The following is a 19,615-nucleotide window of genomic DNA, read 5'->3' on the forward strand; positions in this document are numbered from 1 at the left end:
ACCTCCTCTCTCCAATTCTCTCTGGCCTATCCAACAACGACATCAATAACAACAACAATAATAACTACAACAATAAAACAACAAGGCCAACAAAAGGGAATAAATAAATATTAAAAAAAAGAAGTATATTTGTGTTCCCAATGTTATTTGTGAGTAGTATGAGAGAAAGTTATTTTTCAAAATGAAAATTGTGCTTATTTTTTGCAAAGTGAGTGACAATAAGAAGAAACTTGGAATGAATAGCATTGGCTAACCAGAGAAAGAACCAGGATGATCCTCAGTATTAAATAATCAAATAGTAAGAGGTAAGCAGTGCTCCTCTCTATCTCTCTAGCCTGTGAAAGTAAAAAAAAACAATAAGCAAGTCTCACAAATAAATAAGCAAATGAGGAATGAGAAGCTAGCTCACGTGATGGTACCTGCTCAGCTCTGATCGTGACCCAGGCTTGACCCCAGCTCTCACCACACAGGGAGAAGCTTCCATGTTGTGATACCCTTCCCGTTCCCTTCCCAACTCTGGGTCTCTCTCTCTCTCTTTAAAGATTTTATTAATTTATTAATGAGAAAGATAGGAGGAGAGAGAAAGAACCAGACATCACTCTGACACATGTGCTGCCGGAAATCAAACTCAGGACCTCCTGCTTGAGAGTCCAAAGCTTTAACACTGCGCCACCTCCCGGACCACTGTCTCTCTTTTTATGTGAAAAGTCAGCCAAGAGCAGTGAATCCCTAGTTTATAAATAAATAAATAAATAAATAAGGCAAGGATATGAATTACTGGAGGTGGTGAGACTACTCTGACTATATTCTATGTAATTTTGACTTTTGAATTCCATAAATTTTACACCCTCAGAATATAAAATATGTTGGAGGAATCTCATAAACATTCTTGTTTTTTGTTGATTTTTTTTGCCACACACAAATGCCAAATAAATATATTGAAGCTGCTGGAAACCAGTTTTCCCATTATGGAAGATTTCTGTTAGTTGGAAGTTGTTCCCCCACCACCACCCTCTTATGGAACAGAAAGGACAACAAACCCAATTTCACTGGTAAAGGAGTAAAGGTATCATCTCAAGTATGTGGCTTTTAGAGGTATTTCCTAGCTTTACCCACTGAAAGGGTCTAGAGTGAGTGGCCTGACTGTAGCACAGATCTCACCCTGTCCCCTGGTTTCAGCACCTAATTCCCATAGTTCAATAACAGGAAATGGACTTCAGACAGGAAATGGCTCTACCCAGATCTGCATCAGAGAAAGTACAAAGCAAAGGTAAGACAGATTCTCATTTCAGATATAAAAGCCCGCCCAGAGACTGACAGGGACATGCAGTAGGAGACAGGAACCAGCTGAGATGAAAACAGTTACACACTGAGGGGCCTAGAAGCCAGCTCAGCGAAGAAAGCACAGGCCATATCATGCAGGAGCAGTGGATTCATCATGCAGGCAGAAACCCTGGTGGCAATTTTAAAAATAGTGTGCATCATGACCCAGGAGGCGGCACAGTGGTTAAAGCATTGGACTTGGGAGCATAAAGCACCAAGTCTGATCCCTGGCATTGCACTGCATATGCCAGAGTGAGGTTCTCTCTCTCTCTCTCTCTCTCATATTTCTCTCTCTCTGTCATTCTCTCTCCCTTCTCCCTGTCATCAATTATTTTTTATCATTATTTTATCATTTTTATCATTTATCATTTTTTTCATTTTCCTTATTTTATTATTTAATTTTTTTCACAACTTCTGTCGCCAAGGGCCTGTGTCCCCATCCCCTCAGATAATCACAACAGTTCTCCTACAGTTTGGGAAACAGGTTGGCATTTTGTTTTTGTTTTTGTTTTTCACACTCATATACTCAACTATCTATCATCAAATCAATAAATAAAATCTTTTATTAGTAAATAAAATAGGGGCCAGGCAGTGACACTCATTGAACACACATTTCAAGCCCTGGGTGCCCCACCTGTAAGGAGGAAGTTCTATAAGCAGTAAAAAAAAAAAAAAAAAAAAAAGTGCTGCTGCAGTTGTCTCTCTCTTTCACTCCTTCTTTATCTCTCCTTCCCTCTTGATTCTCTGTCTCTGTCCAAATAAATAAATAAACAAAATCACACATGTAGATATTCCATGGGGAGGAATTGTAGGTACAAAGGCGTAACTGGAATATTCACAAATGGAGAGGAGAGTGGTGTGGCATGAAGGCTAGTGGTAGGTTACCGTGGGCTGTTGAAAGAAGACAGAGGAAGTTATTCAGCAGGCAAACACCAGACTGTGTGAAGCTCATGCACTAACACTTGGAAGTAGTGATCATTTTTTTTTCCCTCCTTCATTCTGATTTCCACATCAGATCGAAGGCTTTCAGATCAGAAAAAGAGAGCAAGCCCTTTTTTCTCAAATTATATCTGGTCTTCTTTCCCCAGCCCACCCAAAAACTGTATCCTGTCTTAACTGTGTAGTTAGCAAGCATAATTTGGATGTTCCCCCAAAAGGTGGCCTTGCTCCCTTGTATTTAGTATTAATAACCAACTTTTGCTAGGTCCTTCCCCGTCCTCCCACAGGACGATCTTAGCACTCAGAAGCTCCCCTAAACTCTGCCCTGTCTGCACACAAATGCCACCAGCCTGGCATACAGCGGGTTGGCAGTCACCCACCTCTCCAAAAATATGGCTGAGACATGGCACACACCATTGGAGGCGACCCTAACAATTCCTACCTGCCCCCAGTAATGTCACAAAACAGACGTTGCACTCATGTATTTGTCGAGAACCGTCCCTGTGCATTAGGTGACTGGAGGCAGACAAAATTCACCAGAAGCTGAGCAGGGCTCAGACACTCACCAAAGGTCATCAGACAGTACTTGACACCGAACGGAACCGGGTTCTCCGATTTCGTGGCTTCTGCTATTCCCCAGCACATGAGAACCCAGTTTTTGTTGTTGTTGTTGTTCGTTTGTTAGTTTGTGTTTTCCTTTTTGACAGAAAGAAACAGCAAGACACAGGGAGAAAAAGAGACTCGTGCAGTATTGTTCCACCACTTGTGAAGCTTCCTCCTTTCAGGTACTGGCCTGAGGCTCGAACCAGGTTCCTCAAGCGTGGGTCTCTGTGCTGGGCCAGGTGAGCCACCTGTTTGCCCCCGGTTCAGATTTTCAAAAGTTGATGAAAGGACTCTTTGCTTTTATAAAAGACCTAGAGTGGTGCCCATGCTCGCAAACAGGAAACAATCTGAAGCACGTGCTCATTTTTACCACTAAAGTCGAAAAGCCGCAAACAGGGCGCAGCATTGCTTTGTGGCAGCGGCTCCAACACATGAAGCTACAAGGAAATCAGCACCGCCAAGCTCCTCCTCCTCGTTTCTCCCTCCTCCACCCTCCTCCTCCATCTCCTCCCCTCCCCTTCCTCCCAGCTGTCCACAGGCACAAGCATCTTAGCCTTGCCTATACTGGGTGTGGCTAGGTTCTCTTCATTTGGTATGATTTTGTAAGTTATAGGGGCAGAGCGGGGTCTGGGAATGCCCCGAGTTCTCACTAGAGTTCGATTCCCAGCAGCACATGTGCCAGAGTGATGGCTTTCTCTCTCCTCCTATCTTCCTCATTAATAAATAAAATATATCTCTTCCTTTTTATTTTACTTTATTTATCAGTCAGGGAATGATCTTGCCACTCTCCCCTCAGAAAGAGGAGGGAATCGGAGAGACAACAGAGCATGGGAGCGTCCCTCAGTACCATGGCACTCACATGTGGTACCTGGGCTCAAACCTGGGCCACCTATGGCATCCTACCCTTCCCATCTATCTCTAGGTCCTATGGCATTAATATTTCCAGGAAAAGTATTGACTAGCTGGTGTTTGAGCTTAGCATGGAGTCTGGCTCCAAGCACCAAGCCATGGGGAACTAGAGTTCTACAATACATATGACAGATGTTTGTTAGTTTTCTTCCCTGTATTGGCCTCTTCTATCTTGCTCCTTCTCTCTGATATTTAATACTACCCCAAATGGTGCACAATATGCTGAGGGTGGGCTAGACTGCAGCCCCAGTTCTGCATATTAAGTCGTGATTATCTTAAATCCATCAATATTTCTTTCCAGCAAGGCACAGAGGTCTGTCACTGAATGGGCAGCTAGTGACGCCAAAGTCTTGTTTGTTATTAAAAAATAACTTAAAAAGGGGGGGCGGGGCAGTAGCACAGTGGGTTAAGCTCACATGGCGCAAAGCTCACGGACTGACTTAAGGAGCTAGTTCGAGCTTCTGGCTCCCCACCTGCAGGGGGGTCGCTTCACAGGTGGTGAAGGCAGATCTGCAGGTGTCTATCTTTCTCTCCCTCTCTGTCTTCTCTTTCTCTCTTGATTCCTCTCTGTCCTATCCAACAACAATGACACCAATGACAACATAATAATAACAATAAACAACAAGGGCAACAAAGGGAAAAATTAGCCTCCAGGAGCAGTGGATTCATAGTGCAGCACTGAGCCCCAGTGATAACCCTGGAGACAAATAATAATAATAATTAATAATAACTAAAAAATAATTCCTCAAGTGTTTCCGAAGTTGATGCTGAAAGCATGTGACTCTTTGGAGTTGACAGGACCTTTGACTCATGAGGGAGAGTCTACACAGCTGGAACTGAGACCAGCTGAAAAGGAAAGTGGGTCCAGTATGCCCACACTAAATCCTAGCTCAGCCTGCAGGCATTATATGGCCTGAGAAATCATTTAGTCTGGTCTGGCCAAGGCCACTGCAGATAGGACTCACTCAGATAGGGTTAACTTTTAACATATGTATACATTTCTTTGTTTGGGTATAGAGAGAAATTGACAGGGAAGGCATATATATATTTTATAATATATTATATATATATATATATGCTTTATTATATATAGAGAGAGGGAGGGGTCTATAGCACTGTTTTACCGCTTCCTGAAGCTTCCCCCACTGCAGGTAGGGGCTGAAGGTTTGTACCTGAGTCCTTGTGCATGGTAACATGTGAGCTCAAACAGGTGTACCACCACCTGGCCTGGATTAATTTTAAGTTGATAATTGTGGTGTTGGTGTTATTTAATTTATTGACTGGAAACAGAAAAATCAAGAGGGAAAAGGAAGATAGAGACTGAGAGACACCTGCAGCACTGCTTCACCACTTGTGTAACTCTCCCTCTGCAGGTAGAGACTAGGGACTTGAATCTGGGTCCTTGAACATTGTAACATGTACACTCATCTGGATGCACAACCATCCATCCCCCTAAATTGGTCATTCTGAATAGCCCAAGGATGTTATAAATATCCAAATGGGCCCTCACAAAAAAAAAAAAAAAAAAAAGGCTCCCACCCCTGCCTCCACTCAAAGCTCACCTGGAATCAGCTCTGCCCTGCATTCTGCTGTCGCTATTCAAATTCTACTTTCTGCTTCAGCCTGCCTGGCTTTTTGTTTCCTGTCACTTATAACCGCTGATGCCCAGGCTAGAGAGATTCTGAGAATGAGAGAGAAGAAAAGTGGACATCCATAGTCAGCAGGCACTCTGCAGAGTATATGTTGGAACAGGTGGTGGTGGTGGTGTTTGTCTATAAGATAATGAAGTGCCTGCCCTTGAAAAGGGGGTAAGGGGTGTTGTGTGGAGAAAGAGGGCTGCTGACTGAGTTTCTTTTTTTCTTTTTTTATTGTATTTTTTCCTTTATTTTTTTTGCCTCCAGGGTTATTGCTGGGTTGCGGTGCCTGCACTACTGCTCCTAGAGGCTATTTTTTTTCCTTTTTGTTGCCCTTGTTGTTTATTGTTGTTGTTGTTGTTGTTGTTATTGCTGTTGGATAGGACACAGATAAATTGAAAGAGGATATGAAGACAGAAAGGAGGAGAGAAAGATAGACACCTGCAGACTTGCTTCACCACCCGTGAAGCAACCCCCCTGCAGGTGGGAAGCCGGGGGACTTGAACTGGGGTCCTTGTGCAGGTCCTTGTGCTTCACGCCATGTGCGATTAACCTGCTGCGCTACTGCCCAGCCCCCCCCCCCCCCCCCGGAATCTGAGTTTCTACATAGAAGTTTCAAGAGCAGAGTGCTTTCCTGCCTGCCCTCTCCTTGATGAACGCTCCTGCCCTCTCCACAGGGATAACAAAGGCTCCCAAACTTCTCCCCAGGGAGGTGATGCAACCAGTCACTAGATGACAGCTGGGTTAGCTGGAGAAGCATCGGAAAGCTGGAAATAGCAGGTTGCTTGAGCAGGTGCCCAAGATACAAAGAGGGGGATAAAAATGGAGGGGCTGGGGGAGTTGCAAAATTAAAGGAACATTATAGAAACTTAGAGACCAGGAAGGGAGCAGAATGTGCTTGCTGAGAGTGGGCTGGAGCCAGACACTGGTCCCCAAACCCACATTTTACTCACTTGCTGTCTTGATTCAGCTCTGGAAGATTCCCTGTCAGGTCTGGAAAGGAGCAAGAAGAGAGCACCTCGCCCCCACCACCACCACCATTGCCACCATTGCCAGGCTCCAGAAGTAGAATTTTCTGCAGAAGCCCCCAGCAGAGTGTCTGGTAGGAAGAAAGCACACCTTACTTGTGGTTGCCTCATAATAAGATGGAGAAAGAGAGGTCTGGTGATGGCACAGCCAGTTGAGTGCACATGTTACCATGCACGAGGACCCAGGTTCGAGTCCCCAGTTCCCACCTGCAGAAATGAAAAAAAAAACTTTTACATGTGGTGGAGCAGTGTTGCAGGTGCCTCTCCTCCTCTCTCTCTTTCTCTCTCTCTCCCCTTCCCTCCCTCCTTCCCTTCATCTCTCCATACCTCTCACTGACTTTCAACCTCTATCGAAAAAAGAAAAGAAAAAAGCCCACCAGGAATGGAACTCCAGCAATGACTCCAGTGGCAAATAAAGTGAAATGCTGCTTTACTTAAGACCCTCCTCACTACCAAGCAACAGCAAGTATTCATTCTAACAGTAGCACAAAGGGGGATGAGAATGAAAGATGCCACCAAGAGAAATGACTTGTGAGAACCGACAATAATAACTTTTACTTCTTTTCTTTTTTAAAAAAATCTTTATTTGATAGAGACATCCAGAAACCAGGAGGAAGGGGGATATAGAAAGGGGGAGGGACAGAGAGATACCTCTAGCACTGCTTCACCACTGGTGAAGCTTTCCTTCTGCAGTGGGAACTGCGGACTTGAACCCGGGTCCTTGCACATTGTAACATGTGCACACAACCAGGCGTGCCACCTCCTGGCCCCATTTACCTCTTTTCCTCTGCGTCGTACTACTCAGTGACAGAGCCATTCAGTACATGTGCTTAGCTGAGCTGGCAAGACTTTAAATTTTGCAACATATGGGGGTAAGGCAGGAGGAGGAGGTGGTGGTGTGGAGTCACTTAAAACATAATGTTGAAATAAATCAAAGTTTGCATTCATGTGTGGAAGTGAACTGGGCATCCCGTCCACACCTACAGCCCAGGGACTGAAATGAACTGGAGAAGACAATCCTAGAGCTTTTGTTCTGCAGTCGCCACCAGAGACCAGAAGGCCTGGCAGTTGAGTTGAGCTTGGGAGGGGCGGGTGTGTTGGGGGAGGGGGCGGTTGTGTGGGAGAGTTTGAAGGGCAGAAGGAGTGAAGCTGAGAAACAAATAAGGACCAGGATGGGCAAGCCCTTGGGACTGGGAAAGAGACAGATGTGACTCCCATTCGATTCCCAGTCGGTGGTGGCACCAGGTACCCTCACTGAATAAGCAAGAGGACTGTCTGGTGTCTCTAAGGCACTTTATTGCTAATAAGTCGTCTCTGTTGGTGGTTGTGTTATAAATAACAACAGCCCTAGGCCAGTCTCATCCCTGCTAAGCTTCTCAGCAGCCGCTAGCAGCGAGGTCTGGCCTCTCCATTGTGATAAGTAAGAATTGTGTCAGAGGTCACAGTGCAAGGGGTTCCAAACTTGACCTCCAGCCTCCAGCCACCAGACTCCCGCCACCCTCCTCGCCCCCAGCAGAACCTCCAGGGGCGGATCACAGGGACAGAGCTGACGCGCAGGTGGCCGCACCCCCACTAGGGGCGGGCTCTGCTGGCTGGTCCCGCGGGGAAGCGCAGCCAGGCGCCCCGCACTGCACCTACACCCGAGCCCGCGTTCGCAGCCTGCAGCCCAGACTCCGCACCGCGCAGTCCCGCCCGCCCGCCCTCTCGGCCCGCGCCAGCCCAGCCGCCGCGCTGCACGCCCGGAGTGCGCCCTCTGCCCTCGAGGGGACGGAGGGCCCGGCCGCCGTCATGCTGCCGGCCATCTACACGGTCCTGGCGGGGCTGCTGCTCCTGCCGCTGCTGGTGAACCTCTGCTGCCCTTACTTCTTCCCGGACATGGGCTACTTCCTGCGGGTGGCCCGCTTGGCCAGGCGGGTGCGCAGCTACGGACAGCGGCGGCCAGTGCGCACGATCCTGAGCGTGTTCCTGGAGAAGGTGCGCCAGGTGCCGCACAAGCCCTTCCTGCGCTTCCGCGACGAGACGCTCACCTACGCGCAGGTGGACAGGCGCAGCAACCAGGTGGCCCGGGCGCTGCGCGACCACCTGGGCCTGCGCCAGGGAGACTGCGTGGCCATCTTCATGGGCAATGAGCCGGCCTACGTGTGGCTGTGGCTGGGGCTGGCCAAGCTGGGCTGTGCCATGGCGTGCCTCAACTACAACATCCGCGCGAAGTCCCTGTTGCACTGTTTCCAGTGCTCAGGGGCGAAGGTGCTGCTGGCCTCACCAGGTGAGCCGGGAGCAGGTTGGGGGGAAGGGGATGGAGTTTCCTGGAAACATTCATCAGTGCTCCTTAGAACCGTCTTGTGTGGAAGCCGACCTTGTCAGACACTGTGCTAAGCGCTAAATGTATAGGCTATATACAGAAGTGTTGCTTTTGATGCTTGCGGACAGGTAAGGTTCACAATCCACATTCTCGCTCCTGGAGTTGAAACCTTAAGCTCTAGTTCGCAGAGCTAGAGGGAGAGGGACTGAGTAGAGCGATTACTCTCCAGAGTCCAAGCGCTTACCAAAACACTGATCTAAAACACAGAGGGACTTGGCTGTGACACCCCTCACCCCATTCCTATTCTCACCCGTGGATCCAGAGAGCCTGGCTTCACCTCTGCTGCTTTATCGAGGCACAGTCACTCCCCCTCTCTGTCCCTTGTCTTCTTTCTTTGTAATGGCTTGGTCTTCAGGGCTGCCTCCAGCCGTGTGTTATTAACCTCTCCGGATTCTCCTGCAGAGAGATAAGCCCATCTGACACACACACACACACACACACACACACACACACACCCTCTGAGCCCCTTTTTCTACTGTCACAGTAATGATCTTTGGTTCTCTGGTTGGTTGCCACATTCCCCACCCCCCCCTTTATTTAATAGGACACTGAGAAACTGAGAGTGGAGGGGGATGTAAAGAGGAAGAGAGACACCTGCAGTACTTTCTTCACTGCTTGTGAAGCTTCCCCCTGCAAGTGGTGAGCAGGGGTTGGAACCTGTGTTCTTGCTCATGGTAGTATGTGCAGTCAACCAAGTGTGCTACTCCCAGCCCTGGTTTCTCCTTTTCAGCAAGACCTGAAATGGTAACTTCATGCTACACCAGTAGTCAAGGCGAGGGAGAAACCAAGGACCTGTTCCCTTCTCAGATGGGTGTTTGAATCAGGCACAGTGCGCTCTTGCTCTCTCAGTATCAGGAGGCCCAGCCAGGTGTGCACTGAGAGTCTTGGTAGAAGCATAGGATGCTAGGAAGCCTCACCTTTCTGGAATGCTCTTCTGTGCCTGGCTTTATACTGATGCTTTTATTACCCTGAGAGATAACACATCTTTAGCCCCCATTGCACAAGCTTAAATTCTAACCTAGTTCTGCCCAACTCCAAAGCCCATACTCATTCTCTCCATCATGTTGCCTGCCTCTACTTGGATATAAGTATTGGAGCTGGAGGAACCAAACATTCATCTCCCCTTGCCTTCATGGTATAAATGAGGCAAGCTAAACAGTTTGCCTAGATTCACAGAAAGAGGAGCTGTCTGTTCACTTGTAAGAAACCAGGAAAGGGGGGTCGGGCGGTGGCGCAGTGGGTTGAGCGCATGTGGCACAAAGCGCAGGGACCGGCGTAAGGATCCCGGTTCGAGCCCCCGGCTCCCCACCTGCAGGGGAATCGCTTCACAGGCGGTGAAGCAGGTCTGCAGGTGTCTGTCTTTCTCTCCCCTTCTCTGTCTTCCCCTCCTCTCTCCATTTCTCTCTGTCCTATCCAACAACGAATTGCGTCAACAAGGGCAATAATAATAACCACAACGAAGCTACAACAAGGGCAACAAAAGGGGGAAAAAAATGGCCTCCAGGAGCGGTGGATTCATGGTGCAGGCACCGAGCCCAGCAATAACCCTGGAGGAGGAAGGAAAAAAAAAAAAGAAACCAGGAAAGGTTTCATGTGGCAAATGACAGATAGACAGTCCCCCCAAAATAGACACAGTTTAAAAGTTTAAGGGCAGGGAGACCATTATAAAGGCAGCTAAATTATTTGAAGGGGATAGTCCCATCAAAATTGCCACCAATGTCTAGTTGCTTAGGAAAAGAGACAACTTCATTATTTAGTAGCTGAAAGCTGTGTGTGTGTGTGTGTGTGTGTGTGTGTGTGTGTGTGTGTGTGTTCAAAGGGACTTCACCACTCTAATCCAACTTATTTTCAATAGAAAAAGAGAGGGGTCAGGTGGTGGTGTAGTTCATAGAATGAGCACATGCACAAGGGCCCCGTTTCAAGCTCCCAATCCCCACCTGCAGAAGTGGGGCTTCACAAGCAGTGTGATAGGGCTGCAAGCTCTTCTTTTACTCTGCTTCTCTCTCCTATTCTTTCCCTCTCTATCAGTAAAGAAATAAAAAGACTAAAAATAAAAAGGTCGGGGGCTGGGCAGTAACACAGCAGGTTAAATGTACATGGTGCAAAGCACAAGGACCGACAGGCACAAGGATCCTGGTTCGAGTCCCTGGCTCCCTCCCCACCTGCAGCGGGGTCACTTCACAGGTGGTGAAGCAGGTCTGCAAGTGTCTGTCTATCTCTCCCCCTCTCTATCTTCCATTCCTCTCTGGATTTCTCTCTGCCCTATCCAACAACAACAACAGCAATAAACACAAGGGCAACAAAAATGGGAAAAAATGACCTCCAGGAGCAGTGGATTTGTAGTGCAGGCACTGGGCCTCAGCAATAACCCTGGAGGCAAAATAAATAAATAAATAGGTCACTTCTAGTGGTGGAACAAGCACTGAACCCATGACAACCTCAGTGGTGAGGAGAAGGAGGAAGAAAGAAGGAAGGAAAGAAAGGGAGGAGGAGAGACACCACAGCACTGAAGCATTCTTCAGTGCAGTGGTGCAGGGAGACTGGAGAGCAAGGGTCTGAGATTAAACCTGGGTTTAATCCCTTTAGCTTGATAGAGCAGGTACATAACAGACAAACTAGCTGAGATGACTCTTTGGCCCTGGAAAACTTTTTTAATTATTTGTTTATTTAGATAGAGACAGGAGAAATTGAGAAGGCAGGAAGAAAAAAGAGAAGGAGAGAGAAGAGAAACACCTGCAGTGCCTCCCCCCTTGGCAGGTGGGGACTGTGGTCTTGAGCTCAGTTCCTTGCACATTATAACAGATATGCTTTACAAGCTGCAACACCATACAGCCCCCCCCAAGACTTTTGTATTTATTTAATTTATTTATTACTGAGTACAGACAGAGAAATTAAAGGGGAAGGTGAAATAAATAAGAATAGAGGCTGAGAGGCACCTGCAGCCCTGCTTCACCACTTGTGAAGCCTTCCCCTGCCGGTGAGCCCTTGCACACTGTAATGTGAGCTCTTAACCAAATGAGCCACCACCTGGTCTAGAAGACTCTTAAGTCTAGTATTTTACCAGGATGCCAAGGAAAGTTATTAGCACTGTGACCTCTGTACCACTTCAGATGAGACGTCACTACTATGTGACTGTGCTGTCGTTCAAACCCCCTGTGAGAGAGGTCTGGGGCTGGCAGTGTTGCCCAAAGAAGCTTGAGTCTAATGAACAGTTATAAGAGTTTTTCTTTTCTGTAACCTAGTCAGGAATCATGTAACCAGATCTCTCCTTCCTTGACCGGACAAGGCTCTCTGTTATGGTCAGTGTGAGTGAGAAGTGGAATTGAGTCCCACACTGGATCCTGTCTGAACCCTTTCCAGTAAGCCATTGACCATTTGGAAAAGCATTCATGTGAGACCTTTGTATACCGTGCAAAATCCTTTCTATTGTGATCTTTGATGGTTGCTGCAGAGGGGATATGCTAGAGTCTGAAGTCGCCTGTTCAATCTGCCCAAGTTGGAACTGTGTTGAATGGACTGTTTCTTAGAATTCTTGAGAGTTGAATGGGATTTTAGTGACAGTCTAATCCTGTAGTCTTTCATCTTTACTGAGCATGGGATGCTTCAATGAAAACTTCAGAAAGGAAACTTTAATGAGTGTAGACATCTGAAAAGGTTATTTTAAAAAGCTGTATTTCTGAATCATACTCCCCCACAAAACAAATAACTACTGATTGATTAGAACTAGCAAAAAGAGACATGACTCAGGAATGCCTATTTTTATAATAAACCCCACCCCCACTTCCAGGTGTTTATGAAACAAATGCCCCAAGAATTTGGCTTTGAGAAGGGACCAGTAAAGTTTCCACTTGTTTTACAATCACCAGAAAGGTGATTGTCACATGACCAGGCAACATCAGGAGACTGGAAGCAGGTCCAATATTTCCCCCCGATGTCTAAGCAATTTAATGTTTTGTACCATCTAAACATGAGATGCCTTAGAAATATTGAGTAGTGGGGGCTGAGTAGTGGTATACCCAGTAATCATACACATTATCATTAGCAAGGACCCAGGTTCAAGTCCCCGGTCCCTATGTGCAGAGAGGAAGCTTTATGAGTGGATAGCAGTGCTACAGTTGTCTCCCTTTCTCTCTTTCTCTCTGTCATCTCCCCTATCCCTTCTCAATTTCTCTTTGTCTCCATCCAATTAAAGTGGGGGGGAAGCTGCTCTCAATAAAAATAATAATTAAAAATGTAGCAAAAAGAAGAAAGAAAGGAAGGGAGGGAGGGAGAAAGAAAGAAAGAAAAAAAGAAAGAAAGAAAGAAAGAAAGAAAGAACGATTTTGAATAGTTACGATTGGACAGTTTAATTATTTACATCTCAGCCCCCTGGGATTTCTAGACTAGGAAGACTATCTGTGAGCTCCCAGAACTTATCATGAAGATTTGATGACCCACTTGTCAGGTTTTGTGAACTCTTCATGAAGCTTAAAGAGGCTCAGCCGCATCTGGAATTTCAGCACCCTATCATTCTTACAGAGCTGACTATGCTTCCAGAAATTCAGAGACTCCCATACTCCTCAAGCAGAAGCCCAAACACTAGGGTTTTCTCTCTGTAGTGCGTGTAAGGATACTTAGCCATGGAAGGGGGTAGAGGGCATGAGTCATGGAATACTGTCCTCAACAATAAGACCACCGTTGATAAAAACCCACTTACTAGCCTGTTACTTTTTCAAGTAACTGGCCAAACATAGAACATGAGGAAATCAAAAAGTATATTGTTTGATACATAGGTTACTTTATTTGAAAGTAAAATATCCAAAGAAAAGTTTCCAAAATAGAAAATTTGCTTTGTTTCCATTTACACTAGCATCACAATGAAGGGTAAACTATAAACTAACTCACTGCTCAGCTCTGGTGATGCAGGGGATTGAACCGGGGACTTTGGAGCCTGAGGCATGAGAGTTTCCTTGCATAACCATTATGCTATCTATTTCCTTTAAGCTAATAGTAGAGTATCGCAGGCCTCCTTCATCAGCTGTATATCCAGGTCTACACTGACTAATTCAGCACAGTGTTGCAAGCCCCCCCTACATGTAGGTTAAACTCCTGTACAAGGCTTACAACAGGGGCCGGCAAAATAGCTCACTTGGGTACTGTGTTGCCTTGCCATGTGTGTGGGCTGGGTTCAAGTCCAGTCCCCACAGTATTGAAAGAAGATTTGTTGCAATAGTATCTTTCTCCCTCCCTTCTTCTGTCTCTATCTAAAAAGTAAATGGGGGGGGGGGTAGATAGCATAATGCTTATGCAAACAGACTCTTATGCCTAAGGCTCCAAAGCCCCAGGTTCAATCCCCTACACCACCATAAGCCGGAGCTGAGCAGTGCTCAGGAAAAAGAAATAAATAAATGACTTATAATATACTTCAACAGCTAAACGTAGTCCTGTTGCAAGACTGAAACCCAGAGAGGTTATAAAATGTTCCATATCACCTTTGACCTGCTTTTCCAAGATTGTGGGAAATAAAATTGGCCTTCTTTTAAGCAACATGAGAAAAGAAAGCACTTCTGATAGCTTTCTACGTTACTGCATCATTCAAAGGTCTTAAAACAGGAGGCCCTGATGATAAAAGCAGTCATCAGAACAAGGATAAGTCTGGCCAGACAAATTTTTGTGGCTGGACTGACACCCATGAACTTGAGACAGTGCCCACAAGACACAAGCTGGTTGCCATGATGGGGTAAGAAGATGAGGTGAGTTAGTTAAAGGATCTTGCAATCCAGGAGGGCTGGAGACAGCTGAAGAGGACTGTGGGGGGGGAGAGGACAGCTGTGAAGACAGACTCTGTGGGTCTTAACAAGTGAACCAGGGAAAGCACAGTGTGGGAGTGGACATTCCCTGCCAGAGGAGCCTGCAGGCAGGTTCCTTCAGTCCCTCACACAGCCACATGCTTCAGTGCAGAGCTGCACCCTGTACAGACAGCAGCAGGGTGGGCGTAAATAGTGCTAATCTCCTAAACTTTTTTTTTTAAGGTTGTAGGAAGTACTCCTTTTTTTTTTTTACTTTTTTTATTTATTTTATTTATCTATTCCCTTTTGTTGCCCTTGTTGTTTTATTGTTGTAGTTATTATTGTTGTTGTCGTTGTTGGATAAGACAGAGAGAAATGGAGAGAGGAGGGGAAGACAGAGAGGAGGAGAGAAAGATAGACACCTGCAGACCTGCTTCACCGCCTGTGAAGCGACTCCCCTGCAGGTGGGGAGCCTGGGTTCGAACCGGGATCCTTATGCCGGTCCTTGTGCTTTGCACCACCTGCGCTTAACCCACTGCGCTACAGCCCGACTCCCTCTCCTAAACTGTTTACTGAAGGGACTCAGCAGAAGAAACAGGACTCAGAATCTAAGGAATGGCCAGAAGTGGCTGCTCTTCTCCCTTGTAGTAGGACACCAGTTTCTATTATATATATATAATTTTTTTTTAGATACAGACTGAGAAATTGAGAGGGGAGGAGAGATAGAGAGGGAAAGAGAGTCAATACTGCTTCACCAATCATGAAGCTCCCCACCCTGCAGGTGGGGAACGGGGGCTTGAACCGAAGTCCTTGGGCATGGTAACATGTACATTCTACTGGGTCTGTCACCACCTGGGACCCCAGAGATCATTCCAATTTAAGTCTAGTATCAAGGCATAACGATTTTTTTTAACTGAGGTACTATCGGTTTACAAGGCTGTATGCTGTGGAGGAATGATTTCTCACGGTGTCATGTATATTACCACGCTGTACTCAACACCAAAGTACCAGTACCCTGCTACCAAAGCCTGTGAGCCCTCCCTCCACCCTGACCTCTCCCTCCACACTCCCTCCTTTCTGTGTGGGAATGGGGGTTGTTCTCACTTAAACTTATTCTCTTGCTTTGCTTTGCTTTAGTCCACACAAATGTATCTCTCTCATCACTTGGCATAATCCCCCCATAGAGATTTTTTATTCTTATTATTTAAAGGTGGGTTAGTTGCTTGTTTTTTGTGAGAGACCAGAACACTGCTCAGCTGTGGTATATGATAGTGCTGGGAATTGAACTGAGGCCTCAAGCAAGCAAGTGCTATACTCTGTTCTCTCCCTGTTCACTCCTGGTTTACCCAGGGAGTAATTTGAATTGCTTTGGTACTCATTGTCTACAAACATTAGAACTAATTCTATCACTCCCTGTCTCTCTTTTTTTTTAATATATTTTTATTACCTTTATTTATTTATTGGATAGAGACATCCAGAAATTGAGAGGGAGGGGGAGATATGGAGAGAGACAGAGAGAAACACCTGCAGCCCTGCTTCACCACTTGCAAAGCTCTCCCCTGCAGGTGGGGACCAGGGACTCGAACCTGGGTCCTTGCACACTGTAACGTGCGCTCAACCAGGTGCGCCACCAACCAGCCGCTCCCTGTCTCTCTTTTTTTTATTTATTTATTTATTTATTTTATTGCCTCCAGGGTTATTGCTGGGACTCGGTGCCTATACTATGAATCCAATGCTCCTAGAGGCCATTTTTTCCCTTTTGTTGCCCTTGTTTATTATTGTTGTTGTTGTTTTTACTGCTGTCGTTGTTGATGGGTAGGACAGAGAGAAATTGAGAGAGATGGGGAAGACAGAGAGGGGAGAGAAAGAGAGACAGCTGCAGACTTGCTTCACCGCTTGTGAGGCGACCACCCTGCAAGTAAGGAGCTGGGGGCTCGAACCAGGATCCCTACTCTACCATGTGCACTTACCCCACTGTGCCACCGCCCAGCCGCCTGGAGAAAATCTTTATCAACTCAATTCTCATCCATACCCAGCCTCACATTGCCACACACTTGTTTGTCTATTTCCCAGTGTTCCTCCCAGCTGGTCACCATGTCCAGTTGCTCTGACAGTGGACTCTAATAGTTAGGTGTCCTCTCTCTCTTTCTCTTTCTCATTGTCACAGAGGGATCTGGTGATGAACTATGACTGTAGTAGAGAGCATCTATACAGAGAATAGTGGAGGGGAGAAATCCAAACAGTAAATAATTTGTGTATTCAAATGCTGAAATCCTCTCCTCCTATCTTTCTCATGAATATATAAATAAATAAATTCTTTTTTTGTTTGTTTTTTTTTTAAATCTTTTTTTAAAAATATTTATTTTTTTATTTATTCCCTTTTGTTGCCCTTGTTGTTTTATTGTTGTAGTTATTATTGTTGTTGTCGTTGTTGGATAGGACAGAGAGAAATGGAGAGAGGAGGGGAAGACAGAGAGGAGGAGAGAAAGATAGACACCTGCAGACCTGCTTCACCGCCTGTGAAGCGACTCCCCTGCAGGTGGGGAGCCAGGGTTCGAACCGGGATCCTTATGCCGGTCCTTGTGCTTTGCACCACCTGCGCTTAACCCGCTGTGCTACAGCCCGACTCCCAAATAAATTCTTTTTTTTTAAAAAAAAAGACACAGTGGATAAAGCATTGGATTCTCAAATGCTGGAATCTCAGGCCCATGACCCAAGGTCTAAGAGGAAACTAGGCTAAAGATATTCTCTAAACTGTTCTCACCTAGCTCATAGGTTGCAAGGGGTGTAGAGGCAGGTGGTTCTGTAGTTCTATGAAACAACAAACTGAGGCTTTGCTAACAGGTGTAGAAATGCTTAGCAGCTCATCTGTTTTATAAATAAGAAACAAGTTAAGGCAAAATAAGCTCTAAATCAGCTCTCAGAAGGACAAATGGCAATGGCCAGAATTTGAAAAGGATTTTCCCAGCAGACTCTGAAAAATAGGGAACTAGGTAGTTGATATATGATATGACATGGTTGCTTATGGATCTCAAATGATGACAATTATTTTTTTCCTTTTGTGTCAGACTTATTTTAGTAAGTGTAATTTTTCCCTTTATTGAGGGATTAATGTTTTACATTCAATAGTAAATACAGTAGTTTGTACATGCATAACATTTCTCAGTTTTCCACATAACAATACAACCCCCACTAGGTCCTCTGTGATGACAGTTATTTAAGGCCTGATATGACCTGGTAACCTTATGACAAGGAATAGCTCTGATCCCAGGGCCAGATAGAAAGCAAGCAAACGTGTCACATAAGCAAGAACTTGAGCTGAGAGAAATGAAAAGCAGTATTAAGAGATCAGGAGGCCAAGGACATGGCTCAGTAGTAGAATGCATGGCTTCCGTGCATAGGCCCTGAGTTTGATTCCCAGCAGCAAAGACGAAAGAAATGAAACTTCACAGATGGTGGAGATGTGCTTTTGATCAACATGCACCTTCTTTCACTGGTTTTTTTGGGTGTGCCTGGGGTGTTTGATTTAATTAGCTCCATCCCAACCAGTGAGACAGATGCTTTTGCTATTAGAAAGCTGCAAGTTTAGCCAATGGCATCTTACCACCTTGATAACAACTGACTTGACTGAGCTCACAACCCACCCTCTCTCCCCGACTTCCTCGGAATGGGCCTGTGTATTGAGGAGTTTTTCTTCTTCCTTTCCTCAAAAAGAAAAGGGGAGGGGGGAAGGGGAACTTCGTATGCCACCTGCTTTTTTTTTTTTTTTAACAAGACAGATTGTAAAGGGAACAGGAGGTTTTGCTGTGATCATTCAATTTTCTGTCACCTTTGTGTGCACTGATGCTCTGAAGTTCTAGTTCAATCTACCACGTAAACCTAAACTACTAAGGAACTCACAGATTTACTTTACATCCTTCAGGCAACTTTTCATGAACCCAATTTCTCATATCCTAGATTTTCATAAAATTCCAAGTTATTCTCTTCCTCAAGAAGATGAACAAGTATCATCCTTTTAAAAATTTTTTCTTTTTTTTTATTAGGGAATTAATGTTTTACATTCAACAGTAAATACAATAGTTTGTACATGCATAACATTCCCCAGTTTCCCATTTAACAATACAACCCCCACTATGTCATTTATAATCCTTTATGGACTTGTATTCTCCCCACCCACCCACCCACCCCAGAGTCTTTTACTTTGGTGGGATATGCCAATTCCATTTCAGGTTCTACTTGTGTTTTTGTTTCTGATCTATTAGTAATTTAATAATGATTAACAAGATATCAGGGGTACAAGTCTACACAGTTCCCACCACCAGGGTTCCATGTCCCATACCCTCCACTGGAAGCTTCATTATTCTTTATCCTTCTGAGAGTATGGACCCAGATTCTTTATGGGGTGCAGAAGATGGGAGGTCTGACTTCTGTAATTGCTTCTCCACTCGACAGGAACATTGGCAGGTCAATCCATACTCCCAACCTGTTTCTATCTTTACCTAGTGGGGTAGAGGTCTGGAAAGGTGAGTCTTTATCCCTCTGGGAGTATGGACAAAAGGTTTTTATGGGATGCAGAAGGTGGAAGGTCTGACTTTTGTATTTGCTTCACCACTGGACATGGGTGTCGAATAGTGGATTCATACCTCCCAGCCTGTTTATATCTTTCCCAACTGGGGTAGGGCTCTGGAGAGGTGGAGTTCCAGGACACATTGGTGAGATCATCTTCCCAGGGAAGTCAAGTTGGCATCATGGTAGCAACTATAACTTGGTGGCTGAAAAATATAAGATATAAAGCAGAACAAACTTTCAGGAAACTAAAGGTAAGAATATAGCAGATGAAATTTGGGGTCTTTATGTTGGAAGAAGCTAGGAAGTCTATTTTAGTTCTAGTGTAAGGGGTCCGTGACTTTACTAATTTTTGCCAGAGCCCAATTTATTCATTTCTTAACATGAGGGGGGTGGGAGGGAGAAAAACAGATGCCATGGCAAGGATTGAACTCAGAAGCACACACTTTAGAATCCAGAGCTTCATCCACTATGCTACCTACC

The 19,615-nt window shown here is 45.6% G+C and overlaps 1 protein-coding gene and 1 long non-coding RNA gene across 3 annotated transcripts in view; one reads left to right on the top strand and one right to left on the bottom strand.

Annotated features, from left to right (window-relative positions):
• Positions 1 to 357: 357 nt before the first annotated feature.
• On the bottom strand, positions 358 to 3,092 carry LOC132533413 (uncharacterized). The gene is made up of 3 exons (XR_009545279.1): positions 2,978 to 3,092; positions 1,216 to 1,282; positions 358 to 522 (listed from the first exon to the last, which is right to left on the bottom strand). It is a non-coding gene; the product is annotated as an uncharacterized LOC132533413 (long non-coding RNA).
• Positions 3,093 to 8,029: 4,937 nt separating this feature from the next.
• SLC27A2 (solute carrier family 27 member 2) overlaps positions 8,030 to 19,615 on the top strand; it is a 72,835-nt gene continuing 61,249 nt past the window's right edge. The window contains exon 1 of one of the 2 annotated variants that reach the window (XM_060174643.1): positions 8,030 to 8,702. In XM_060174643.1, the coding sequence (XP_060030626.1) occupies positions 8,225 to 8,702 (478 nt within the window). In that variant the 5' untranslated portion in view covers positions 8,030 to 8,224. The remainder of the gene's footprint in view (positions 8,703 to 19,615) is intronic. The other variant, XM_007517333.3, reaches the window with a different exon arrangement.

This window comes from Erinaceus europaeus, chromosome 16 (assembly GCF_950295315.1).
Source record: "Erinaceus europaeus chromosome 16, mEriEur2.1, whole genome shotgun sequence".
In the NCBI taxonomy this organism is placed as follows: Eukaryota; Metazoa; Chordata; class Mammalia; order Eulipotyphla; family Erinaceidae; genus Erinaceus; species Erinaceus europaeus.